This window comes from Jaculus jaculus, chromosome 1, assembly GCF_020740685.1.
Source record: "Jaculus jaculus isolate mJacJac1 chromosome 1, mJacJac1.mat.Y.cur, whole genome shotgun sequence".
In the NCBI taxonomy this organism is placed as follows: Eukaryota; Metazoa; Chordata; class Mammalia; order Rodentia; family Dipodidae; genus Jaculus; species Jaculus jaculus.
The window spans coordinates 154,344,878-154,372,642 of record NC_059102.1 but is presented as its reverse complement, the minus strand read 5'-3'; the positions used below and the strand labels follow the sequence as shown (position 1 = coordinate 154,372,642).

Here is a 27,765-nt window from a genome sequence, read left to right as displayed (position 1 = left end):
ATAGCAACAGGAGTGTATGCCAAACACTGGCAAGGGGAAACTGGCTTTACTACCCATAAGCCTGCCCCCAACAATTTCTAAATGCTGTCAGCTGGGGAGACTAGCATTGACAACACCTCAGTTTATTGGGGACACCTGAATCAAACCACCACAGGGAGGCTGTGTCCTTACACGGCCTCTGCCTTCCTTGTGGTGCTGTGGCTGGAGCTTTGCCCCCTTAGGTGCCTTTGCTTGATTCCATATAGGGTGGTGGGGTAGAGATGGAGTGCCTTTGCTGGGCATATCTAAATCTTGTCATGGTGATCCTACTGCTCAAGGGTAGAGACATCAGTAAGCTCTAAGGAAGGAGCTGGCCCTCTGCTGGCCAGCCTTGGACTGTTGGGAATAGCAGCTGTGTTCTTGGTGTACCCAGGTGGGGGATGGTACCCTGGTACCTCCCAGGGTCATTTCTATTCTGAAGCTCTGACTGAAGTCATGCAGCCTGCCTGGAGAGGGGAAAGCTGTGGAGGCCCTGCTCAGGATCCTTGGGAAGGCAGCTTTCCTAGAGAGGCTTCTGACAAGCATCACATGCTGACCATGCTATCCTGTGTATGTTGGGAGCACAGGCCCACAATACTGACCAGAATATTGGTAGAGTTGCAGTCACATGGGTGGAGGAGTAGCCCATGAGATGTGGTCACCACCTACCTGCCCTGGGTTCTGGCCTCTGGCCAATTAGAGGCCTTTTGACTCCTCTGTGGGGCAGGCTTCTCCCTGGAGCAACCTGGTCCCTGGTATTCTGCTGGCACCTGGTAGAGGGAGAGATTTCCCTTGAGGGACATAGTAGCCCCTCTCTTGTTAGTGATGTCTGATGTGAGTAACCTTACAGGCAGGATCCTCCATGAGGTTCCATGTAGTCCGGGTTTAGCCACAGTATGCAGTAACTACTCTTTCCCTTCCTTTTTGCCAGGAAGTCTAAAGCCAAGCCTAATGGCAAGAAGCCTGCTGCAGAAGAGAAGAAGGTATACCTGGAGCCGGAGCACACCAAATCAAGGATCACCGACTTCGAGTTCAAGGAGCTGGTAGTGCTGCCCCGGGAGATCGACCTCAACGAGTGGCTGGCCAGCAACAGTGCGTGTGGGCGGGGAGGAGGGTACAGGAGCTGCAAGGCAGGGACACCCCCCTGCCTCCCCACAGAGTGAAGGTCAACAGCCCACCTGCCACCTGAGGAGGGTGTGGTCCATGGACAGGCCTGAGCTCACCTGAATCCTCGCTCGCTCTCATCGGCTTGGCAGCAGGGGTGTTTACTCACCCGGCCCTTTCCTTCTCTTCCAGCAACGACGTTTTTCCACCACATCAACCTGCAGTATAGCACAATCTCAGAATTTTGCACAGGAGAGACGTGTCAGACGATGGCCGTGTGTAACACGTGAGTTGTGGCATACACTGCACTTGCTGAGAGCTGGGGGATAGGCTATGGTGAGTGGCCAGTTTCTCAGACAAACCTCACCTGAAGTCTCTGCACAGTTTCAGGCCAGATGCTTCTTGTCCCTGACTAGAAGGGCCAAGAGCCTGCAGAGGCCAGAAGGCAGGAGATTCTTGGGCATTTCCCTAGGCTGCAGAGAGCTTAGTGTCCAGGGAAGGGAGATGTAGGGCTGGGGTGCCTTCTTGGTGACTTCCTCGTGGTCCTAGTACTGTAGTAGGCAGGCACCCCTGAGGGTTTTCAGGGCATCTCAGGACATCCACAAGTGCTGTGTTGGCAGGGGTGACCAAAGCTGGTTCAGGCAGAAGGTCAAGTGTCAGGTGGGTGTGGCCAAGAAGGGGTAGAAGATCTTTGATGATGTCTCCTTGTGATCACCATCATGTAGGTCAAGGACAGATATAGGCACATATGAGCTTCTTGCCCATAGGTATAGCTCTCCATACTCCTTGCCCAAGAAGTAGCTGTCTCCAGACAGTTGAACACTGCTCTCAAGAGCACAGCATATAAACCTCAGTACAGCAGAGGATGGGGTCCCCACAGCTTCAACCAGTTGGGTCCACTCACATAGCCCTGGAAATCACAGCTTGGTTCTTAGTAATGTGGGGCAAGTACAGCAGGCAGGCAGCTAGCTCTCTGTCCTCATCAGGGTCAGGCATAACAGCCAGGCATTGCCAAGGAAGATGGGCATGGCTGAGTAGCCTTGCTGGGAACCAGCTTGGCATGTGTGGGACAGAAGTAACCTCTAAGGGACAAACTGTCCTGACAGATCATGAGGGTAATAAGGGCAGCACTTGAGAGCATGTGTACAGTCTGGCTAAGGGACACCGCCACACCTCTATCTTCCCATCTCCCACTTACTCCTCAGTATCAGATTTTTTGGGGAGAAACTCCTTGAGAGAGCAAAGTATTTGGGCTGATCTGTGTCCAGATCCAGTGCATGTATGGAGAGCCTGGACAGCTAAATGCTGCTTTTTTCTCACTCTGTTGGATCACTGTAATAATTCCCATGGGGCTGAGGAGACAGCTCAGCAGTTAAAGGCACTTGCTTACAAAGTCTGCTGACCCAGGTTTGATTCTCCAATACCTATATAAAACCAGATGAACAAAACGGTGTGTGCATCTGGAGTTCATTTGCAGTGGCAAGAGGCCCTGGTGTGCCCATTCATATTCATTCATTTTCTCGCTCTCGCGCTCTCTCTCTCTCTGTCTCTCTCTCTCTCTCACACACACACACACATACACATTGCAAATAAATAAATAAAAATTTTTTAAAAAAAATAATTTCTATAATCTCTTCCCAGAAATTATTTGAGATAAAGGGATACTAACTCAGAACTAGTTTTTTTTTTTATTAAATTTATTTATTTATTTATTTATTTATTTATTTGAGAGCGACAGACACAGAGAGAAAGACAGATAGAGGGAAAGAGAGAGAATGGGCGCGCCAGGGCTTCCAGCCTCTGCAAATGAACTCCAGACGCGTGCGCCCCCTTGTGCATCTGGCTAACGTGGGACCTGGGGAACCGAGCCTCGAACCGGGGTCCTTAGGCTTCACAGGCAAGCACTTAACCGCTAAGCCATCTCTCCAGCCCTCAGAACTAGTTTAAAAGGAACAAAAAAGTTGGTCAGAGATGTGTAGAGCTCTTTCCTGTCCTCCAGTCTTGGAGCTTGGCCTGGGTCAGGGGAAGGTTCATACTAGGCTAAGGCACATCTTCATCCTGTCAGCAGCTGTAGGATAAGCTGAAAAGGCAGTGTCGGGATCCCCATCAGGAGAGAAGTGCTTAGAGCCAGCAGAGATTGTGTCCCACATTAACAACTGCATGAGCCCCATCTGACCTGAAATAGCCCCATGGCCAGGCAGAGGAAAGGCCTCGTGGCAGCTTGGGAAACTCCTCCACATCTCAAGTGCTGGAGGAGAGAAGCCTTCATCCAGATTTAATGTCCAAGGAGCATGGTGAATGGACTGCTGCTATTTTGAGCCAGCAGCAAACCTGTTGCAGGAGAGTTGTTCTGTTGAATTCCTCAGCTATGTGGGCAAAGGAAGAGCAGCAAAAACAGAAAAGCAAAGGCCCTCCTGAAGCTCACAGAAGCTCACTGGGTGGGTGGGGGTGAGAGAGAAGCTGTTCTTGTGAAGAAACTCATCTTAGTCTGTTTGGGCTGCTATAACCAAGTGTCTTTGAGGGCTTCTAAACAGAAGTTCATTCCTCACTGTGGGATGGCAATCTAGATTAAGATGTTTCTGGTAGTGCTTCCTAGTTCATAGATGACAGCGTTTTGTACCAAATTCCATTCCCAGGGACTTTACCCCCATGGCTTCATCAGCTCCCAGAGGTCCCACCTCCCTGACACCATCACTGTGAGGGCAAGGGTTCAACAAGCGAGCTTGGGGGACAGACATAGACATACCAGAGCATTGTTACCATCATCACAGTGCTGGGCATCAGAGCCCCGTGCACACTAGGCAAGTGCTCTGCTAGTGTGCCATATCCCCAACTCTGCTTACAATTTTATTTTGAGACAGTGTTTTGCTAGGTTGTCCAGGCCTACCTGGACTCACAGTCCTACCTCACCTTCTAAGAATCTGGACTTACAGGCACACTCCACCTGCAGCACACCTGGTTCATTGCATCACTTTACAGTGATGAAAGAAGATGCACCATAAGAGGGTGGAAGACGATGGAACAAGAAGACTGTCAGAAAAAAGCAGGAGTGAATGTGTTCGCAGCAGGCAGAGACTCAAAAGTAAAGTCCAACCAGAGTACGCAAGGAGGTTATGGGCCAGCAAGGGCCACTCACCAGGCCACTGGTGTTCCCTGTGCCTGTGCTCCAGACAGGAGAACTGCACACAGCAAACTGCCAGCTGCAGGAGGTGGGCCAGGAGCCCAGAACTCAGAGATATGCTCTATGGCTGAGGTGGCATTGGAGGACAGTCCAACCTCAGCAGCAGAACGTCACCTTTTTTCAAGTTCACATGGAGTGCTTACCAAAATAGATCTATTTCTGGCTCTCAGAAGATCCCTTGACAAATTTTAAAGAATTGAATTGATGCCAAGTTACTTGACCATTATGAAGTTAGACTGGGAATCAGTGTCAGAGTTCAGGATTACCAGAGTCCTGAATCACCCGTGGGTTGGGGCGTTAAGTATCAAGGAAATTGAAGCTATTTGGACTAAATACAGATAAAATTACAAAATGCCAGAAACAATGCCAGGCATGGTTGCTCATGGACCTGCAGTCCTAGCACAGTGCGAAGTGACAGAGAACGAGAATCTGAGATGTAGCTGCAGCGAGGCTTAGGTGAGAAGAGTTTAGAGGACCAGGGTCACTAAAACGTACTTCTGGAAAGAATAGGGGAAATCAATTAAACTAAAGTATAATTGGTGGGAAACATTAATAAATACAGATGAAGAGAAGATGCAAATTATGAATATAAGGATTGGAGAGGGGAGGGTCTCACTGCAGATCTCACAGATGTTATCAAGGTAATTAAGAAATACTGTAAAAATCCTGTGCATGAGTCATACAGTAAGGATTAAATGGACTGTACTGTGGAAAACATAAAACTTGACAACTCGTCCTATACAGTAAGGCAAGAGAAGAAAAAGAAAGCATCTACATGAGGAAATAAAATTATCCCTATTCATACAGAACATGATTGGAAAACCTTAGACTAAAGCAATAAAATAAATTTAGCAAGATTGACACACAGAAATCAAACAGGTCTGGGGCTGGAGAGATGGCTTAGCGGTTAAGCACTTGCCTGTGAAGCCTAAGGACCCGGGTTCGAGGCTCAGTTCCCCAGGTCCCACGTTAGCCAGATGCACAAGGGGGCGCATGCATCTGGAGTTCGTTTGCAGAGGCTGGAAGCCCTGGCGCGCCCATTCTCTCTCTTTCCCTCTATCTGTCTTTCTCTCTGTGTCTGTCGCTCTCAAATAAATAAATTTAAAAAAAACATTAAAAAAAAAAAACAGGTCTGCATGGTAGTGTGCAATTAGACAACTGAGTTGGTATATTAGAACTGTTTTGTCTTATTTTTATTTATTTATTTGAGAGAGGAAGAGGCAGATAGAGAGAATAGGAGTGTCAGGGCCTTTGGCCACTGCAAATGAACTCCAGATGCATGTGCCACCATGTACATCTGGCTTACGTGGGTACTAGAGAATCAAACCTGGATCCTTAGGCTTCACAGCCAAGTGCTTTTACTGGTAAGCCGTCTCTCCAGCCTCCTGCCCCCCCCATTTTCTTTTCTTTTTTCTTTTTTAATTTTTAAATTTTTATTAACATTTTCCATGATTATAAAAAAAAATATCCCATGGTAATTCCCTCCCTCCCCACCCCCACACTTTCCCCTTTGAAATTCCATTCTCCATCATATTACCTCCCCATTACAATCATTGTACTTACATATATACAATATCAACCTATTAAGTATCCTCCTCCCTTCCTTTCTCTTCCCTTTATGTCTCCTTTTTAACTTACTGGCCTCTGCTACCAAGTATTTTCCTTCTCACACAAAAGCCCCATCATCTGTAGCTAGGATCCATATATGAGAGAGAACATGTGGCACTTGGCTTTCTGGGCCTGGGTTACCTCACTTAGTATAATCCTTTCCAGGTCCATCCATTTTTCTGCAAATTTAGAAACTTCATTTTTCTTTACCGCTGAGTAGAACTCCATTGTATAAATGTGCCACATTTTCATTATCCACTCATCAGTTGAGGGACATCTAGGCTGGTTCCATTTCCCAGCTATTATAAATTGAACAGCAATAAACATGGTTGAGCATGTACTTCTAAGGAAATGAGATGAGTCCTTTGGATATATGCCTAGGAGTGCTATAGCTGGGTCATATGGTAGATCGATTCTAGCTGTTTTAGGAACCTCCACACTGTTTTCCACAATGGCTGGACCAGATTGAATTCCCACCAGCAGTGTAGAAGGGTTCCTCTTTCTCCACATCCCCGCCAACATTGATGATCATTTGTTTTCATGATGGTGGCCAATCTGACAGGAGTGAGATGGAATCTCAGTGTAGTTTTAATTTGCATTTCCCTGATGACTAGTGACGTAGAACATTTTTTTAGATGCTTATATGCCATTCGTATTTCTTCCTTTGAGAACTCTCTATTTAGCTCCATAGCCCATTTTTTGATTGGCTTGTTTGAGTCCTTATTATTCAACTTTTTGAGTTCTTTGTATATCCTATATCTAGCTGGCGAAGATTTTTTCCCATTCTGTAGGTTGCCTCTTTGCTTTTTTCACTGTGTCCTTTGCAGTGCAAAATCTTTGTAATTTCATGAGGTCCCAGTGATTAATCTGTGGTTTTATTGCCTTAGAAATTGGGGATGTATTCAGAAAGTCTTTGCCAAGACCAATATGTTGAAGGGTTTCCCCTACTTTTTCCTCTAGCAGTTTCAGAGTTTCAGGTCTGATGTTAAGGTCTTTAATCCATTTGGACTTAATTCTTGTGCATGGCGAGAGAGAAGAATCTATTTTCATCCTTCTGCAGATATATATCCAGTTTTCCCAACACCATTTGCTGAAGAGGCTGTCTCTTCTCCAATGAGTATTTTTGGCATTTTTATCAAATATCAGGTGGCTATAGCTACTTGGGCTTACATCTGGGTCCTCTGTTCTGTTCCACTGATCTACATGTCTGTTTTTGTGCCAGTACCATGCTGTTTTTGTTACTATGGCTCTGTAGTATAGGTTAAAATCAGGTATGGTGATACCACCATCCTCAGTTTTGTTGCTCAGTATTATTTTAGATATTCGAGGTTTTTTGTGATTCCAAATGAATTTTTGGATTGTTTTTTCTATTTCCATGAAGAAAGCCTTTGGAATTTTGATAGGGATTGCATTAAATGTGTAGATTGCTTTAGGTAAGATTACCATTTTCACAATATTGATTCTTCCAATCCAGGAACAAGGGATGTTTCTCCACTTTCTAGTGTCTTCTGCAATTTCTGGCTTGAGTGTTTAAAAGTTCTCATTGTAGAGATTCTTTACTTCCTTGGTTAGGTTTATTCCAAGGTACTTTATTTTTTTTGATGCAATTGTGAACGGGAGTGATTCTCTGATTTCATCCTCTGTGTGTTTGTTGTTAGCATATATGAAGGCTACTGATTTCTGTGTATTTATTTTGTATCCTGCTACATTGCTGTAGGTTTTGATCAGCTCTAACAGTTTGCTAGTAGAGTCTTTAGGGTCCTTTATGTATAGAATCATGTCATCTGCAAATAATGATAACTTGATCTCTTATTTTCCAATTTGTATCCCTTTTATGTGTGTCTCTTGCCTTATTGCTATGGCTAAGACTTCCAAAACTATATTAAATAGAAGTGGGGACAGTGGACACCCTTGTCTTGTTCCTGATTTTAGTGGAAAAGCTTCCAGTTTTTCCCCATTTAGTAATATGTTGGCTGTAGGCTTGTCATAAATAGCCTTTATTATATTGAGATATGTTCCTTCTATTCCCAGTCTCTAGGACTTTTATCACGAAGGGATGTTGGATTTTGTCAAATGCTTTCTCTGCGCCTAATGAGATGATCATGTGATTTTTGTCCTTCAACCCATTTATGTAATGTATTACATTTATAGATTTGCGTATGTTGAACCATCCCTGCATCTCTGGGATAAAGCCTACTTGGTCAGGGTGAATGATCTTTTTGATATACTCTTGTATTCTGTTTGCCAATATTTTGTTGAGAATTTTTGCATCTATGTTCATGAGGGAGATTGGTCTGTAATTTTCTTTTTTTGTTCTAGCTTTGCCTGGTTTTGGTATCAGGGTGATGCTGGCCTCATAGAAGGAGTTTGGTAGAATTCCTTCTTTTTCTATTTCCTGGAAAAGCTTAAGAAGCAATGGTGTTAGCTCTTCCTTAAAGGTCTGGTAAAATTCAGCAGTGAATCCATCCGGGCCTGGGCTTTTTTTAGTTGGGAGATTATTGATAACTGTTCGGATCTCCATGTTTGTTATAGGTCTATTTAAGTGATTAATCTCATTTTGATTTAATTTAGGTAGGTCATATAAATCAAGGAAATCATCCATTTCTTTCAGATTTTCATACTTTGTGGAGTATATGCTTTTATAGTATGTCCCTATGATTTTTTGAATTTTTCTGGAATCTGTTGTGATGTTACCTTGTTCATCTCTGATTCCCATTTTCTTTTTTTTAAATATTTTTTTGTTCATTTTTTATTTATTTATTTGAGAGCGACAGACACAGAGAGAAAGACAAATAGAGGGAGAGAGAGAGAATGGGCACGCCAGGGCTTCCAGCCACTGCAAACGAACTCCAGACATGTGTGCCCCCTTGTACATCTGGCTAACGTGTGACCTGGGGAACCGAGCCTCGAACCGGGGTCCATACGCTTCACAGGCAAGCGCTTAACCAGTAAGCCATCTCTCCAGCCCCCCATTTTCTTTTTAAACACACATACTTAACACTACCATGTTCACAGTAGTCACCTTGAGAGCATGCATTCTTTTTAAAAGTATTATTTTATTTATTTGCAAGCAGTGAGGGGGGAGAGAATGGGGTGCACCAGGGCCTCTAGCTGCTGCCAGTGAACTCTAGAGGTGCATTAGGCTTTACATGGGCACTGGTAAATCTAACCTGGGTTGTCAGGCTTTGCAGGCAAGCACCTTAACTGCCGAGCTATTTCTCCAGCCCTATTGGAACCATGACACTAGAAGCAGTGCTTAGGTACAGCTCTGTATTCTGCAAACTATGAGAGGCCAGTGCCAAATGTCAGACAACTGAGTGAAGAGCTGTGCTCCAGGGTGGAAAGACTCAGTATGCAAGTCCCACTCAGAGCGGATCCGGCTTAGTACATTCCCAGGGCCAGGCCATCTACTGCAGAGATGCCTGTTGTGTTCATGGGTCACTACCCAGGGTTTAGATCAGTCCTAGGCTGCCTGTCATGCAGAGATCTGTGCCCAAACAATACAGAAATAAGGTACATTCATGTGAAGGGAATAAAACCTGAAGCTGTGCAGGAGAGAAAATCATGCATGTTTGGTCATGTGACTGGCCCGTGTTTCCCTGAGATGCTGTACCGATCACTACAGACCTCCCACTGTACAGTCTTGGGCCTCACCTCATCTGGCTGCTGGTGCTGCCTTTGTTCAGATATGAGCCCTGTGCTGTGTGACGCAGGAGCATGCCTGGGTGGGTGTTTGGCAAGGATGCCATTCTGACCAAGGTCTCTGTCCCCACAGACAGTACTACTGGTATGACGAGCGGGGGAAGAAGGTCAAGTGCACAGCCCCCCAGTATGTTGACTTCGTCATGAGCTCTGTGCAGAAGCTAGTGACTGACGAAGATGTTTTCCCCACAAAATACGGTATGTTTCTTGGGGTTTGCATGCAGCCTCCATTATTGGCCTCTGTCACAGAGCCAGCAGGTGCTCCATCTCTCTGAGGCAGAGGGCATCTTGGGTGTAGCTGCAGGGTGAGAGACTGGACAGGCAACAGCTGTGTGACCCTAGCACCTGCTTAGCACAAGACCTGGGGCAGGGAGGAAGGGAGGCAGGGAGGTACTCCACGGCAGGGCTTAGCCTAGCTGGGGCCAAGTACTCACACCCTGGGATCTGGGGCCACGATTGCATTGTTTTTGCCCTCTGCCACCAGCTCTGCACAGTGAGGCTGCCACAGTCCACCCTGTTGGGGCTGATGTGTTCAGATCTACCCAGAGCACATCCTGGGCTGCCCAGTCAGATGACAATGGCCCATGAGAGATGCCCGTGTACTTATCACTACCCCTCCCAGCCCACATAGAGTGCCCTGCAGTGCCTGTTGAGGAAGGACAGAGAGCCTGAGGACCCATCACAGGCCAATGCCAGCACAGGGCAGGCTGCACCTGTCCCACGGGACACATGGCACTTGGAGAGCAGGTAGAAGGCTGCAGGGAGCTCACAACAGTCCAGATCATTTTGAAAATCACACGAGCACTTGTGGGGCTAAGGCTGTGGCTGTGGCTGAGTGGCTTGAAGGCTGCAGTGTTGGGGAATGGTGGCAGGTGTGAGCATTGCAGGCCGGCCTTAGGAATGCCTACTTGGAGGAGCCCAGCCTCCTTGCAGGCCTGTGACTTGCAGCTTCCCCCTAGGCAGAGAATTCCCCAGCTCCTTCGAGTCTCTGGTGAAGAAGATCTGCAAGTACCTGTTTCATGTGCTGGGCCACATCTACTGGGCCCACTTCAAGGAGACCCTGGCCCTCGAGCTGCACGGACACTTGAACACACTGTACATCCACTTCATCCTCTTTGCCAGAGAGTTCAACCTGCTTGACCCCAAAGAGACTGCTGTCATGGACGACCTTACCGAGGTGCTGTGCAGCAGCCCTGGAGTTGGTGCCACTGGGGATGGGGCCAGCAATGGGGCCACGGGGTCACAGAACCATGTGAAGGAGAGATGAGCCACCAGAGCCAGACAGGGTGCACATGTGCAAAGAAATGACTGTCTGTGTGTGCGCACACGTGCCCAGGCACGCTGGTGGCAAGGTCTGAGGGTCCCGGGCCGCACAGAGTGGACTCCACAGAAGCCTCCGGGTCAAGGCGAGTTTCCTGGCTTCCTGTTGGATGGATGAGTGCTCTTGGTAGCGAAGAGCATTTGGATTCATTCATTCATTCAACAAACATTTATTGGACTGATGTTTTGAGTTTTCTTCTGGGGTTTTCCTTTCTTGGGTCTTCCACATGGCTCTTGCCCTCCCCCCCCCTCTGGGGGGCTCTGCAGCTTTGAAAGAAGCACCTTGTGAGAGGTGTCTCCCTCGGAGGGGACTTGACCTGCAGACCCAGAGTTCTGCTGTGCTTTGGGGGTGAGGCTTTTATATAGCCCCTCTCCCATCTCCCTGCCCAGCCCTTGCCTGGATGCTGGATGTTGGTGGCTCAGACTTGCTATGGGAGAGAGGGCTGGGGTGAACCAGGAGGGCCCACACCTGCTGCTTGCTCCTGTCACCCCTTCTTGCTGCCTCCTCAATGCCCATGAAGGGCCCGTGATGCACAGGGGCCAGGGCGGGGCCAGGACAGGGTTGAGGCCCTGTGCTGAGACACGGCTGTCAGCAGAAGGCAGAAACCGCTTTAGTTCATGTGTTCAGTCGTAATAAAAAGAATCTCTCAGGTTAGAGCCTTGTGTGTGTCCTCAGCCGATGCTCCCTGTGGTCCTGCAGGGATGGGAACAGGAGTGTCATTAGCTCCAGGCAGTGCCCTTATACGCATCCTTCTTGTTGGGGCGCAGCCCTCAGCTGCTTCTGGAGTTTGCTAGAGGTCCAACAGGGGTTCTGCATCACTCCTGTCCCTGTAGCAAGGTCCCAGTGTCCCTGATATCCATGGAGGGGTGGGGCCTAAGTGCAAGGCTAGAACTGGCTCACATAGTACACATTCTGCACCCAGGCTCTGGTAGGCCACCTGCTGTGTCTGGTCATTGGTGCCTTCTGCTCTGGTGGCGTTGTTTTTTGAGGTAGGGTCTCGCCCTAGCCCAGGCTGACCTGGAATTCACTATGTAGTCTCAGGGTGGCCTTAAACTCACAGCGATCCTCCTGCCTCTACCTCCCAAGTGCTGCCATTAAAGACGTGTGCCACCACACCTGGCTTGGTGGTTGAGTCTTGAAATACTCAGCCTCACATATGTACCTCTTAAACTGTGGGACCTTCCTGAGTTCTGGTACTCACCTGGCCCTTCAGCTATATAGTACACTATACTATGTAGTGCACCTATCAACATCAGGCCCTTTCTCCACTTTCTTGCACCATCTCCAGTACCCACCCCCTTCACCCAAGCTGAGAGGTAGAGGACCTTCTACTCTCTTTCCCATGAGATCGTCTCAGCTCTTTGTGGCGTCCTGATTCAGTCCTGCCTGTCTTATCCCAAGCTTCATGATGCCATCTCTCTGTCTGACAGCTGTTCCCACCAGGTAATTATAGGACTCCCCAGAAAATCCTGGGGCACTCTAGGGACTTAACAGCCTGGTCCTCTGCCTTCCCCTGGGGTTTCTCAGGAGAGAGGGGCCAGGAGGATCCCTGGTATCTGGATCAACTCTAAGCTTCTGACTCAGTCTCTTAAGGGCAGAGCTCATCAGGCTGCTCAAGCTCACCACCCCTCTGTCCTGCTGTCTGTCCATCTTTGCCTCGGCACAGATTCCTAAGTAGAGGCTTCAGGATGTCCACAGAACTGGATCTCTGGGGCTGCCATAGGAGGCAGGGCCTGGCACTGTCTGAAAATGGCATTGAATGGGCAGCCTTGCACAAGGACAACAAGAGGTGGAGCTTCGCCTAGTGGGACTGCCTCTCTGGTCAGCTCCCAGGTGGTAAGGAGCTGGGCTCTGAGTAGAGCCCCACAGAGGGCAGACTCACCACAGCCCTGGCCAGAACCACTTAGCTGGCTTCCCAGTAGAGACTGGCCAGGGCAGCACCAAGTACAGAACAGCTGGGCTAGGAGGATGCAGGTTTCTATCAGGGGTTGTTATCTGGGACCTAAGGCACTATGGATGGAAGGGTTTGTGGGGGGGGTCTGACAGGAAGAAGTGTTAGGGTCTCCAGGCACAAGGGGTTGTTGTAAAACCTGTAAAGAGCCAACCAGTTATAGTCATCTAGACAAGGGCGGTTGTACAACACCTTCTGCTGGGCTGTGTGCCAGGGTTAGGCGTGGCTGACATGTTCAATGAATGGCTCCTACCACAAGACCTAGAGTTCTGGCCAACTCAAGGGCTTCAGACAGCCTCCTTGTCCCTTCCTCAGTGTCCTTGTCTGTAAGTGGAGTTGGGTCCACAAGGCAGTCCTGAGGCAGACCCCAGGCAACAGACAGGCTGCAAGACTAGGGGAGCATGATGAAGGCCCAGATAGAGGCAGAAGTCTGGCTGTCAGTGGCTACTACTGAGGGCTGGAGAGAATGGGCATGGCAGAAAGAAACCTGCTTTGCCACTGAGGATGCATCAGAGCTTTTGTGAGCCTTGGTGACTGGAAATACGAGTGTCAGTGGCACTGCTGATGAGGACTCCAGAGCAGAGTGTGTCTGCCATTGGGAGTCAGAGACAAGGTGCAGTGGCTGGAAGCAGCCTAGCTAAAGCTGAGTGGGAAGCAAGATTTGAACAGTCAGCCTGGGCATCTGACACAGATTTCAAAGTAGTTCTCAAGTCACAGCCTGGTATTGCTGTTGCGTCTTGTGCAAGGAAAAGTAACTAAGGGAAAAGTTATGGGCCAAAATGGAGTTAGCACTTACTGATCTGAATGACCATACACTTGAGAGTCACTGTCAGGGAGAATGCTCTAGAGAAAAAGCCCAGGGTGAGACTGGACAGAAAGACCAGCGTTCATGAGAATAGAGAGTTCTTGGAAGAGTGTAGACACCTTCGGTCAGTTATCTAATTGAAAGCTAAAAGTAGGGTTGGAAATAGGGCTTCGTGGTTAATTACTCCCCTGCAAACCCTAAGGACCCAGGTTCAAATCCCCAGTACCCACGTAAGCCAGATGCACAGGGTGGCGCTATGTGTCTAGAGTTCATTTGCAGTGGCTAGAGGCCCTAGTGTGCCTATTCTCCCTATCTACCTATCTCTCTTAAATATTCTTTAAGACAAAAATGAGAAGGGATTATCTGGGTAGAACCTGTGCCCAGGCTTTTGTCATGATGGACACAGGACAACTAGAACTACAAGGTTCTCTAGGACTCTGAGAGGCCACCAACAGGATGTTGTGTAGGCAGGAAGCAAAACAGTGCAGCGTTCAGCTTTTCATAACAAAGGGACAAGGTGGGGGATGGGGCTAGACCCTTGAGCCATAGCAGATGTCAGCAACTGGCTTTCTTTTGGCCCTACTATGGCTGGGAGATGCAACCTGTTTGTGGCTCACAGACCCACAGGTGCTGAGGGATTTTGGAATGTCCCCATACTTAAGAGCTGTAGAGATTAGATGAGGTTTGGAATCTGGCTTGATACTGTTAACATGGTGAGACTTTAGGAAAGATGTTAAGCTGGGCCCAGTAGGCAGACTGGGTAGAGTAATGCCTCTCGGGCTAAATATGCCCACATCCTCAACTGCTACACGTAGGGATCGCAAGCAAAGGTTGTAATCAGCTGACACTGATGGGTGAGGATGTAAGCAGAGTCCTTAAAAGTAAGAAGGGCAGCACACTAGGGAGAACCAGAGACTGCCTAAAGGTCCTGTTTGGAAGGTCAAGGTGGAGCCAGGAGCCAAGGGACCCAGGAAGCCTGAGGCTATACTTCCAGAGACCTGGGAAGGAATAAAGCCCTGCTGAGACATGCTCGGTGAAGACCTACCAACTCTTGACTTGAATTTGTGTTTTAAACTGAGTTGGTTCATAACTTGTCACAGTAGCAGTAAGAAACTGAGACATCTGTAAAATAGGTCACCACCTACTCGGTCTTCTCAGTATACAGCCCATCCTGGCCTCACAGCAGTCCTCCTGCCTCAGTCTCCCATGTTCTGGAATAGCAAATATGAGCCACCCTACCCTGCTTATTGTCAGTTATCTGAGGGCCTAACAAGAGGATCTGGAAAGCATGTCTCTAGCACCTGGGTCCAAGGCACATGACTATTAGTGGACTCTGGCCCTTCTGAGCCCCTGGTTGGCCTCCCTGGGTGCGGACACTTTTCTCTTGCCTGTTAGTCCAGCTGTCTCTTCCTCAGTCACTATAGCCTTGACAGCTACCGTTGGCTCTCCATCTTGGTCTTGGCCATGCTCTCTGGCTCTCTACTGACACCCACCCTTGACAAGCTGCACCAAGGGTTGTAGGGTGGTGGTGGTAGAATTGATAAGGGAACAGTCAGTAGGGGTGTCCCCTTTGCCTATGACCTATTGCCTCCCCACCCAGAGCTGTCAGCTAGTCCTGGCTGCCTCCCATGGTGGACTGGGACGGCTGTGTGGGCAGAGCAATTTCAGCATCTCCCTCTGTGGCTGATCCTCCCCCACACACAGGTCTGACCCCAGGAGCCACTGTTTCCTTTCCAGAGGCTCAGCTGAAAGCAGGACAAGGCTGGGATGGCTCCCCAGAACAGAGGTTGGTTTATTTCCTGCAGTTTCCCAAGGCTGTGGGCAGCACCCTGGGAATGCATGTGAGACCCCGCCCACTCCATGCCTGTGCACCTGCTGCTGAGCCTGAGGAATGGGGGTCAAGTGATATCCTCTAAAGAGGGCTTTTCTCCTGTTTCCACATAAGCATTAGGGCTTAATGTGCAGTGCTAAGTATTCAAGATCACATTTACTTTTTATATAAATAATTTGGGGTTGAGCTACTTGCTTTGGTTTGTTAAATACAAGCTGCAAGTGCTTGATGTCAGGAATGGGACAGCAGAAGGCCACTTCCTGAGTTGTGGGGGTGAAGTGTGCAGACATAAGCTGGCAGGCCTACCTTTGGAGACTCCAGTCCAGCACCCACTAAGGCTAACCATAGACTCAACATCTAGAGGGCCAGCAGGTGGAAGGTGGGTGGGTGTGCCTTTCAGCAGAGCTAATGCAGCTCCAGAGGGAGATGCCCCACCGTAGCCAGCACCCTGGACGTCAGAGCAAGGTCATCAGGCACCTTCAGCTGGATTCCAAGCTAAAATCAACTGAGAAGCTGCAGCTCAGTGGCGGCAAGGCTCCTTGCCCTCTCAGAGTCTTCTGGGTGTCCCGCTCCTTGACCATCCAGGGTTGGATGGGTGTGACTAGCTTCACCTCAGCCCTTTCTTGTCCTGGACTTGGAGCCTGATTTCCTAGCTCACAGTGAAACTAGGCAAGCACAGCTCTCTGGCAAGACAGTGGGCCAACTGTAGAGCAGGGCTTCACCCAGGGCCACCTCGCCCCAGGCAGCTATGTGGCTGTGACAGTGTGGAGGACATCTGCTGACATCTAGTGGGCAGAGGCAAGGGGTGCTACAGATCCCGTAGTGCAGGGGATGGCCCCCAACACAGCCATCATACCCACTGTCAGCACGCTGTGGTGGGGCACTGCTCCAGAGACGGGCAGCTTCATGGACGTGGCACTCACTCCCTTCAGTCCCCTGCTGAGGACTGTCCTGTGCCTAGCCTCAGGCTGCAGTGGGTTCCTGAGACTAGACCTGCCCTCTGGGTAGCAGCAGCAGAGGCAGCAACTAAGGCCAGGGTGAGCTTGGTACCCACCCTTGGGCTGCCTGGGGGAAGTGTGCTCCACTAGGGGCCCTTGCTTCCGGGCCTGGGCACTGTTGCCTCAACTGGACTCTGTTCTCCAGGAGAAAGCCTGGGTGCTGGGCAGCCCCATCTGTCTAGGATGGAGGCAAAGCTGCCATGCAGAAGGCAGCATTCCTCTGTCACTGCCGCCTCATGCCTAGTAGAGCTTCTCCGCAGCCTGGACACGGTGCTGTCCTGTGCCCCTTTATGTCTTCCCCCAGTCCTGGTCCTGAGAGCCCATCCCTGGCAACAGCACCCTATGCAAACACCCCACCCCATCTGGCTAACTTCAATCTTTGGATCCCACCTGTCTTGGCAAAGTCCAGAAGGGTACAAGCTGGGAACAAGAACTGCCTCCTGGCATCCTACACCCCCGTCCCATGCCCGCCCGGCCCGGACGGAGACCTTGCGTCGTGTGTCTTTACCGAAGTAATTTATTGTTCCAGGACTGAAGTTGCTCACAGTTATTTGACAGGGGGTACACTGGATGGGGCTTGTCCATTTCCATGACGTCTGCATGAGTCCGCGTGTGTCCGAAGTACAAAAGAGGAAGGCTAACGTAACGAGAGCTATTGCTTTCGGTTCCCCTCTGTCTCCGTGGTTAAGCCCCTTCCCGCTTGCACTGCTTGGCTTTTGCTGTTACAGGTGTCTGATTTTTTTTTTTTCTTATGTATAGAAATCCCAGCCTGTGGTAGAGGTTTAATGTAACAGAAGCATTAAAATCTGTACATGAGGGGGAGGAGGGAGCACCCAGAGCAATGTGGGCTCGCAGCAAAGACATGCATGAAACCTGCCGCCCAGCCCCTCCTGTGCCAGATGCCTTGGGCCAGCCTGGGGCTGGGAGGATTGCCCCGCAAATGGAATGGAACACAGACAGAAGCCAGAGAAGGGGCGGAGCAAGGTGGACAGCAGGCAGTGGCAGAGGCCCCATGCTCACTGCCTGCAGGAGGAACGCACTGCAGAGCTCACGGCTGACTCCTTTTTGGCCTTGGATTTTTTTTTTTTTTTTTGCTTTTTTTCATTTTAATAAAAAAAAGCCCCAAGGTACCCCTGTCATCTTGCGTGTTAATGGGGTGCCAGCTCAGGGCCTTCTCCAACCCCTCACTCTCTGACACCAAACCAAGATCATCCCAGCCTGGTGTGGCAGAGGAGCACCGGGCGGCGCCCTGTGCCCTAAGCCCTCACATGAGCCTGGAGCTGCTTCTAAGCAATAATGAAACAACCCGGGACAGAGCTAACCGCGTCATTCTTTAAATATATATATATATGTATATGTATATAGAAATAACCAAGAGCGAGGAACCAAAACACAAAATCTAGCCCTGCCCCAGCAGCTCCCCCCACCCCCACTCCCTTTTCCAAAAACAACCAAGAAAAAAAAGTTTATAAAAATATCTTGCAGGAATTCTTTAAAGTTTACAGTAGCTTGCCAGAGCTGTATCCACCAGCCAGCTCCCCGCCGCCCCCAGTCCCCCAACGGCTTTGTCCTCAGGGAAGCTGGGCTCTGGACCCACCCTGCCAGAGTCAGACAGACAGAACAGATAAGACAGACAGACAGACAGACAGACGGCAGGAGGGTGCTGCTGCTGCTGCCCCTTCCCTGAACAGAGAAATAAAGAAACTCAATAAATTAAAACAGCAAATAAATAATACTGGTCTCAGCCCAGCCCCCACAGCCTGGGTGCCCAGAGTCTCTGTTTCCACCTCAGCCAGGAAGGATGGCGCAGCTGGGAGTGCCCACAGCCCAGCCGAGTAGAGGGGTGGATGTGGAAGAGAAAGGCGGCCCCAGTGAGGCCTAGGTGCGGAGGTGAGGTGGCCCAGGAGGCCTCCAGGAGCGGCATAGAGGCGGACAGACGGTCCATTCCCACTGCTTCTCCCACCATGAGGTCCTCTACCCTGGCAAGGCAGTAGGCAGGTTGTTCCTGCTGAGGGTCTGGTCTCTGGATGTCCAGGGCTGCTGGGCTGGAGGAGGCGTCCCCTGGGAGCCGAGCCCTCCTCCATGGGCCATGCGGAGCTGCCAGGGGTTGGGCAGAGGTGATGGACAACGGGCTGGCCTCTCCACCCGGCAGCAGCAGGAGGAGGGAGGGTGGTCCGCAGCAGCTGCCTTCGCTCAGCCAGTGTCCACACGGAGCACAGAGGATGGCCTCGTGGAGGTGACATGTTAATTTTTCGGGATAATTCCTGGTATCAGAGCGGAAACAAGCGATGCTGTCAGAGACGGGCAGAGACAGAAACCGCGCGAGAGAAAAAGAGAGCAAGCCCAGCAGCCCGGCCTGCAGGCCACGGCCCAGCCACTCTCCTTTCCTCCCAGGCTTGAGACAAGGTCGGGGCTGGCAGGTGGGGCCCTGGTCCACACAGGGCAGCGGCAGACGGCCGCAGTCAGTGCTGTGCTGTGCTGTGCTGGGAAGGGACTAGTGTCTAAGGCTGCTCACGGCGGGCGGCGGGCGGCCCCATCCTGGCCATGTCCTTGCCCATCGGGTACTCGGCGTCCCCTCCAGGGCCAGCGGCCGCGGAGTCACCCAGGGGGCTGTGGGCACTCCGCTTGGCGGGTGTGCTGGGGGCCTGGGCCGCCTGCCCGTTCTTCTCGTCTGAAAAAAGTTGTTTAATTACGTCAAAGAAGTTACTCAATGGGGTGCCTGGGGACACAGAACAGAAGACAAAAAGAGAGAAAAGAAAAGAAAAAGGGGAAAGAGAGAGGAAGGGAGGGAAGGAGAGAAAGAACAAACAAATGAACGAAGGGGCCTTGACGAGAGAAAGAAAAACCCAAGGAGATGAGGTCTGACATGAATGGCAGAGCGGGGCAGGCGGGCAGCAAGCAGGGTGGGCAGGCGGCCAGCATGGTCCCTAGTGCCAGAGGCAGTGCGCCAGGAGGATCTTGTGCTGTGGGATCAGGAACCCCGGCCCCCCGGGCCTCTAAGCTGCCACAGTGACCCAGGCTCCTTTGAGCACAGAGGCCCCGGCAAGCAGTGAGACCCTCCTCTGGCGTGGTCCTGAGTGACCCAGGCCTCGCCTTCCCTCCCTGCCAAGCCTTAGAGCATGTGAGCTGTATGACCCCAATTCTAGAAATAGCGCTGTGAAGACCAGGGCCCGCAAGGAGCCCCAAAGCTGAGCCAGACCCTGGAGTCAGCTGCTGGCTCCGTGTGGGATGCCTACGCTGGGATGAGCAGGCTGGTGCCCGTGGCCAGCAGCAGCCCAGGAGAGCCTGGCTCTTAACTGGTGTGTACAGGTCAGCAGCAGACAGACGGGTGGGCGGATGGGTAGAAGCATGGTGGGCGTGGGTGGGCAGGCAGAGGTTTGGGAGCAGGCAGCCAGAGCTAGGTTCCTGGTCCCCACGGGGCAAATGGGAGGACTCCCTCCTGGGCCTGTAGTCACTGTTCAGCTGTGCTGACAGGGTACCTTAGCTCCTCATCTGACCTCCACCTCGGCCCAGCAATGCAAGCCCACTCCTCTCCTGCCAGGCATAGTCTATGGACAGCATCTACCCTGTCCCCAGGCCAGTATTGCCTTTGAAACCCCAGGAGCTCTTTCTTCTCTGAGCCTTGGGGCACCCCCTTAGCCTGACCTGATTATAGGAATTGGGAGAGCGCAGTGAGTGGTCAAGACCGCTCTGGACAGGAGACGTGGTCTGGAAGTAGCAGGCAGTCCAGTGCCTGTGCAGGGGCGGCAGGGCAGGCTGGGGGAGTGCAGGCTAGGGGCCAGGTGAGCGTGAGGGGTTCTTACCACATTTGGAAAGCCGCCCCGTCATCACTTCCATACAGTTAGTGGTGTCTGGAGCACAGAATGGAGAGAGGGAGGGAAAGAGTGAGCAGGCTGCCCACTGTATAGGCCCTGGGGGCTGCTGGCCACCACAGCAATGGAGAGAGGAAGGAAGAAAGGAAGCAGGCTGCCCACTGTCTACCTGGGGCTGCTGGCCACTGCAGCACTGAAAGGGGCAGGCCGAGAGGGCTAGAGCCTGGCATAGGCAGAGTCCAGAGGATGGGACTCACTGAGGGAATGTGACCACAGTGGGCAGGCACAAGAGGACTGACTGGCAGGAGCTGAACCTGGCCGGAGCTGCTGGTGGAAAAGGCAGACCCAAAAAGGAGGGAGAGCTTGGAAGGAACAGGACTGGGAGCTGGGGTCAGGGTCAGAGCTGGCCTGTGATGATAATGAGGTAGGAGCCAGGCAGACAGCTGAGGGTCACCCTCCAGTAGTCACAGTGTAAAAACTAGATGTGGTCTGGTCCCCTAGGTAGGCCTCGCTGCCTTCCCCTGTCTACCCTGGGATGGACAAACCTACTGGTCTACACAGGCTACCTGCACACCTTCACTTGCACCCCACCCTCCAGTGACTCCCATACCCCCCACACAACTTTCTTTGCCCTCTTCCACTCTCCTGGGCCTGGAATATCAGCACCTGCAAGGGCCTGGGCTGGGAGTGCCCTTAGTGCCTTTGGGGCCTGAGCAGCATGACGTCCATTTGGCCTGTTCACTGGAGGCTCTCAGCCTCCCCTCCCTGGTCAGGTCCCTGTCTGGCTACCAGGGATTTCCTGGAGGGCCACACTAATGCCCACCTGCAGCAGAAGCCCTGAAGCTAAGCTCACTGCACAAGAGTCCCATGCGGAAGGAGAATGGTGAGAAGGGCCAGAACAGAGGAAGACAATGAGGGGAGAGGCGTCAGTTCACATGGGCCCCCAGTGGATGCCCAGTAGCCTAAGGGTGGGCTGATCCAAGGTCAGGGCTGGCCAGGCAGAACAGCAGGGTGGAACCCTGTGCACAAGCCATAGCCACCTGCTCACTGTGACATCTGAGGGGAGGCGGACAGACAAGAACCTTGTAGAATGCCTCACGGAAGTGTCCCAGACTTGGCTAGCAGCAGGGGTAGACTGTGGTGTCCCTGTGGTCACCAAAGATAGAGGGAGGCCTGGAAAGCATGACAGATCCTGACTTTCCTCAAAGCCTCTGGACAGCCTCTGCCACTGCCTATCACCCCATGCCCTCAGTTTGCCTTGGCTCCAAGATGGAGGCCTGAAACCAGGTGACTACCGGCCCTGGCCCTGCTAGCTCCCGGCCCACCCCACCTGCCTGGTTTCCAGGAGAGGGGGAGCTGACTAAGGTCAGGACTGTTGGGGGCTCCAGTCCCCCAAGGGGCCGAGGCACATGTTGGGAGTACACCCACAGGCGGTGGAATGAGATGGAATGAGGATGGGGGACAGGTGGAAAGAACCTCGGAACCCCACACACGCAGAGGAGGTGACCCTAACAGGCCCCAGATGTGGAGACAGGGGGCCTAGGAGAAGGAGCACTGGAGGGCTCCACTGGCTGTGGGGCTCAGAGAAGCTAGGCCTTGCCTACCCCAAAGCCCTCACCTGACTGAGCAGCCCCATGCCATACCATACCACCATCGGCCCTAGCTAAAAGACAGCCCAGGCGCTGTGCCCGCCCCATCACCCCGACATGCGGGGCCTCACGTGTGCCTGTGCATGGGGCCTAACACATAGATGTCGCCTTCTCCCACCACGTACCCAGCAACCTGGGCATACTCCTGAGCAGCCAGCTGGGGCCAGGGCTTCAGGCCCCTATCCTGCTCAAGGCAGGGCTCTGGTGGGCAGCTGCACAGTACTGGGGAGCCCCAGCCTTCATGAGGTGCTGTTGGGGGAGCCCCATGGGGCACCATCTTGGTCCCTATTCCCAGAGCCTACACAGGCTGCCCCCATGTCCGGCTGCCTGGGTGCTGAGCCTGCAGACCTATCCATGGTCAGGACAGGCGGGTGGGCACAAGGTGCCCCCTCGGGGCCAGCTTGGCTTTCGCAGAGGCCCTTGCCCGCAGCCCCTCCCCACCCCGGCAGCAGGCCGGACACCTTACCTGCCAGCGTCAGAGGCTACTCTCGTAGCTGGTGGCCACCTTCTGGCCCTTAAGCCCAGCACCCCAGCTTAGTCCTGGCGCTGGCGGGGGGGGTTCTACAGTGGACAAGAGGTGCCTTTCAGTGTGCTGCAGCCCAGTGTACCCGGGGAGGGGCCCTGCTTCCTGAGGGGTGCAGCTCAGCTTGGGGCACAGAGGTGGGTGTCCGTCAGAGTAGGAAGCTGTGACGGGTCCTTATACCTCCCATCCGCATGGCACTAGGCACAGATGCCGTACCAAGCCCCCGCCTCACCTGACAGGTGCTGGGCTGAGGGCTGGTCATGGGTACTCAGCAGCTGGGCCTGGATGGTCTCCACCACCCTCTTGAAGCGCCGGCTTGGGCCTGAGGAAAGATAGCACGTCAGGTCTCTACAGGGCCAAGGAGGGTGGCTCCAACCACCAAGCGTGGGACTCACCTGAGAGAAGGGTGAACGTGACGGAGTAGATGCCATTCTCCTTCTGAGCTTCACCACCCTCAGTGTAGGTGATGTCTACCTGGAACTTGACTGGCTTCTGGAACACAGCCGGGCCCCCTGTTGCCTTGTATTCGGCCCTGAAACTCGTCTGTGAGATGACACTGTGGCTGAGGCTGGGGATCTGCAAAATGCACAGGGGTGTGAGAGCAGCCAGCCAGCGGACCACGTTAGCCCACCCCTGGCTTTCCAGGAGAGGTGGTCCCAGCGAAGCAAGCACTGCAGCGATTCTAGGCCACAATCCCAGCTCTCCATGTTGTTTTCCCATTCTGAGAACCAGGTGTGACATGGCTTGGAGAGAAACTTGTATCAGAGCCCCTTCCATTGGCTCAGCCAGCCCAGGGCCTATGCTAACACCTAACCTGAGTCTCCCACAGGGGGTGCTGGGTGGGGAAGGGGCCCCGCAGGGACCTTGGAGCCCTGAGTCAGAGGGCAGGAAAGGAGGGGACATCATCCCAGCAGTAACCAGGAGGGCTATGAGCCTTCTGCTGGATATGGGAGACTATGTTCCCTCCCCACCCTGCCTTCCTGAGCCCAGGCCCACACATGAGTACACAGTAGCAAGATCAAAGTTGGAAAGTAGGTGGGCTCTGGCTAGCATGGGGAAGAGGATAAAGGCCCAGGCTGGCCTGGTATCTCAGGATCCAGACACATGAAGGGTTAGTGGATCAGAGTAGTAGGAGGCAGGCTCAGGGCTGAGAGGATATGGGAGGCCAAGAGTCAAGTGCGATCACACTGTCTGGACTGGCCTCCCTGGCCAAGGACTCACAGCTGTCCCCAGGGTACAAGGAAGCCCTTCAGCTGTAGCCACAAAGGCAGTAACCCGCCGCAGTCCACGGACCTTCTGGAACTGCTTCTGCCGGCCTGTGTGGGCTCTGGATGCTCTGGATCTCTCCTACTTCTCCGCTGCCGTTTCAATTTCCTATACACCTCACTTTTTAGTAAAAGTATGTATTTTTCTGGGTTTTTTTTTCTTCCCCCAACCCAGGCTGCTTTGGCGTGGTACCTACGCCAACATCTTATGCGGAAGTCCTGACTTAAAGGACCCCAGAGCAGACCCCAATGGAGCAAGGGCACCTCCCATCCTTAGACAGAGTGGGCATCCTCAGAGGATCCATCATTGGACAGGGCCAAATGCCCACATACTGTAGTCCTAGGGTGGGAGCCACCAGTTGAAGAAGGTCCCACAGAGGCCTGGCTCAACACAGGCTGGGTATGGGGGTGGGCACCAGGATTCCTTCTAAGGGGTCTCTGAAAGCTTGTGTCCTGGCCAGGGAGTCTTTCCACTCCAGTGCCTAAGATCCTCTCAGCAAATCAAGAGCCCAGAGATGCAAAACCCTCAAGATCAAGGGCTGGCCTATGTGCAGAGACCACTAGCCTCTGAAGTCAGGGTGGGGATGCACCCTCTCTCACACAGCCATGGGCAGTGCCCCACTCCCAGGGCTGGGCAGTGCCCAGTAGGCTGAGGACATGGGAAGACAGTGTATGTCCACAGTCGGGTGGGAATGGGAGGGCCCTCAGTCTACTGGGAGGACTGGGCCAGGCCTGTGGGTGGAAGTAAGTGGACAGCTCTGCCGTGGCCTCACCGATAGGAAAGCATGCACGATGTCGGCCTTGATGGAGCTCAGGGGCTTATCTTTGATCACCACAAAGATCTGCTCCTCCTTCTCAAGGTTGAGGAAGTTCCCGAACCAGGATTTCTTGGCCAGCCTAGGTGAAGCAGAGGCTGTGGTGAGGGACTGTGGCACCCATCCGCTCGTCAGACCTGCCACAGGAGCTGGGGCACGGAGCACTCACTGCAAGGCAGGGCTGACGCTCCCCACATCCCAGACCATCCACATAGCCCCAGTGCAAACATGGCCACACCCACAGTCTAACCGACACCAAGTCCTATCCCCAACTCTAAACTCACCCTGGAAACCCATGGCAAAACTCAACCAAATGTCCCTACCACCACCATAAACTATAACCAAATGTCCCTAACCTTAACCAAACATTCACAAACCTAATGCCAACCTAAATAACCCTAGCCCTCATATAACACCAAACTCCTTTCCCTGACCCTAGGCCTGTATCTTCAACCCAAACCTCATGTCACTAATCTAAACTCCATATCCTTAAACTGGACCTCAGATCCCTAACCAAGACCCCCCAAATCGCTAACCCTAGGCCCACATCCATAATCTGGATTCCTACGTCCCTAACTCAGCTCCCAAGCCCCTAACCCAGACTCCGCATCCCTAATCCTAGCCCCACACCCTTAAATTGGACCTCAAGTCCCTAAGCCAGACTCCATATTCCTAATCCCAGTCCCATGTTCTTAATCTGTATCTCACATCCCTAGGGAACCCTAGCCCTCCATCCCCAACCTGAGCCCAATGTCTCTAATCCCAACCTCCCAACCCATTCCAAGACCTTCCCCCAGAGTTGTAAATTGGGCTGGACAGGGCAGAAGAGGGTGCTCTAGCAATTCCCGTGCCATGAGTCCCTGCTCTGGAGCAGCCTGCTCTGACATCCTTTCTAGCCTCGTGCATGCTACCCAGAGAACAGGGCCATATTCTCTACCCTGGAGATCCACTCCTCAGCACAGGGACCAGAGATCCCTTGAAGACCCTCAGGGTCGGTTGGGGAAGACCTACCTGGAGCACACAGACCCTCAGCTCCTAGATCCTATCCAGGATGGGTACAAGGCTTCACATCTGACAACCCTGTTTCCATGGTAACTTGACACAGTGCTTGTCAAGGGCCAGCCTGTTGCCATCCCACTGTTGCCCAACTGGCCTCTGCTGTCTGGCCAGGGCTGCCCGAGCACCTCCCTAGCTCCACCAGAATGCTATTCACTATATACCCACCATCTATCCACTTCCTGGCCCTTGCTAAGTTACAGTATCCTCTTCAGTGGAGCCCTTCATCTCGAGTGGCTGAAAATCACTAGTAAGGACAGATGCAACCACTTCCCAGACACATTTCCAGGGCCCTGCCCACTCCTGTTCCTAACCAGGGTGAACTCTGAGTGATAGTGCACACAGCCATAGTCTCATGCCATCTTGCTGCCCGTGAGGATTCCAAGCCAGCCCACCACCACCACAGGTGCTTGGTTCCCCAGAGTAGCCTGGAGACCACCATGGTTCCGTGGACCCTTAGTGCAGCCATTGCAGATGCTTGCTTCACAGAGCCCAGAGATGCCAAGCCTGTATGGCCAGGATGCCATTTGGCTGCCCTGCACAGCTGCAACGTGGACACATGGCCAGGAACCCCATCGGGCCATTGATGCAGGCTGAAGCCAGTGACGCAGAGGCCGAGAGCTGCAGGGAAATGGCTGCGGCAACCACAGCAAGCATTCGTGGCCAGGACTGGCGTGTGCACCGGAAGGTCTGTGCCGGGCAGCACCCCCTCTGATGACTCCAGGCTCTGTGGAGTTTCCTGAAAATGTCATTTCCCCTTCCTACCCATTTCTAGAACTGTGGCTTTGACCATTATGGAAGATCTGGAACACACGGGACCCAATTCAACCCCTCTGTGCCTCTGCCATCCACTGCTGCCCACTGTCCTGGGTGTAGCATACTCATGCCAGCATTGCTTGGGGTATATCAAGGTGGCACAGGTACCCCCCCCCCATTGATGAAAAACATATAAGAAGGCAATGACACTACCTTCTAGTACTTTCGGACCTGGTGGTATGTCATGTCTAAAAGAAGCTGGGAGACCAGAGGAGCTTGTGTGGCATGTGGCACACATCTTGTTCTGGCAATACATGATGGTGGTGGGGGCACAGCTCGTGGAGTTCTTGGGTCCACATAGCTGGCCCTGGTGCCTGACCTGGGCATAAGAAGTCTGTGTGTGGCCGTGAAGGCATGAGAGATAATATGAGAGATAATAGATCATATGTACCCGAGGACTCTAAGCAGAGCGAAAACCTCAACAAAGTGGGCCTCATTTGATGGCCTGCAAGCCTTTGGAGAGAGAAGCTTTGGAGGAGGGAGAACCCTCCAGACAGCTGCGTGGGAGCCAGCCTGAGCTTCCAGCCTGCCAGAACAGCCAAGGGAGCCAGCTCCTGAAATACCCCTACCCCACCCTCCAGAGTCCACTTCTGTGGAGGCCACAACTGACACAGGACAGACAGGGCTGGGCACAGCTGAGGAGAAGGTTCTCAGTATACAGAAGGCTGACGGTGACTGTGCAGGCCTGTGGGGACACGGGGCCACACAGAGCCGAGCCTCCAAAAGGACTTGATCTGGGAACTGGTGGCTAGAGGCAGCAGCTTCCTTACTGGCCTGAAGCTACTGTCACATTTTCTACTTTCCCAAAAACCTTTGCTTGATAACACAAATGGCAAGAGGGCCTGACAGGAGTAAAAGGTCCTCTTATACCCATGGCCTTGGGTCTGGCCACAGTGCACTTCAGCTGCACAGAAAATCCAGGACAGTGAGCCACTCCTCAGACACTGCTCCAGGTGAGTTTAGCTCGGAGCCCACTTGTCCCCCACGAGACCTTACTGCACACTAGCAACATGACTAAGGTCTTCTGGCAGTAGCCGGCCCTGTGTGGAGACGGCTGTGGGAGGTCACACAGCTGTAGCCTTGACTCTGTTCTCTGCACAGACGCTATGTCCTGTTCACATGGCATTTTCAGACATGCACACCAGCAGCCACCTGGGAAGTGGCAACCGAGAGGCCCTATCCAAGGCTCTGAGAGGGTCTGACCAAGGACATCTTCATCTCCTGATGCCTGTCACCAGGGGCCATAGCAGCCAGGGGTTGCACAATGAGCGCAGGCCACCATCCTAGGCTTCCTTCCCTCTGATGAGGGC

The 27,765-nt window shown here is 52.3% G+C and overlaps 2 protein-coding genes across 16 annotated transcripts in view; one reads left to right on the top strand and one right to left on the bottom strand.

Moving 5' to 3' along the window:
* Mob2 (MOB kinase activator 2) overlaps window positions 1–11,588 on the top strand; it is a 64,449-nt gene extending 52,861 nt beyond the window's left edge. For 2 of the 4 annotated variants that reach the window (XM_004654194.3, XM_004654193.3), the window contains exons 2-5: window positions 950–1,110; window positions 1,315–1,408; window positions 9,687–9,811; window positions 10,573–11,588. In XM_004654194.3, coding sequence (XP_004654251.1) covers window positions 950–1,110; window positions 1,315–1,408; window positions 9,687–9,811; window positions 10,573–10,880 — 688 coding nt within the window. In that variant the 3' untranslated portion in view covers window positions 10,881–11,588. Of the gene's footprint in view, window positions 1–949; window positions 1,111–1,314; window positions 1,409–9,686; window positions 9,812–10,572 lie in introns of those variants that run through there. The other 2 variants (XM_045158574.1, XM_045159167.1) reach the window with 2 other exon arrangements.
* A 6,391-nt stretch (window positions 11,589–17,979) lies between these two features.
* Brsk2 (BR serine/threonine kinase 2) overlaps window positions 17,980–27,765 on the bottom strand; it is a 53,376-nt gene continuing 43,590 nt past the window's right edge. For 3 of the 12 annotated variants that reach the window (XM_045142366.1, XM_045142367.1, XM_045142373.1), the window contains 5 exons: window positions 24,542–24,665; window positions 22,899–23,079; window positions 22,736–22,825; window positions 20,323–20,370; window positions 18,793–19,190 (listed from right to left, as the gene is read on the bottom strand). In XM_045142366.1, coding sequence (XP_044998301.1) covers window positions 19,021–19,190; window positions 20,323–20,370; window positions 22,736–22,825; window positions 22,899–23,079; window positions 24,542–24,665 — 613 coding nt within the window. In that variant the 3' untranslated portion in view covers window positions 18,793–19,020. The other 9 variants (XR_006635139.1, XR_006635141.1, XM_045142370.1 and 6 more) reach the window with 6 other exon arrangements.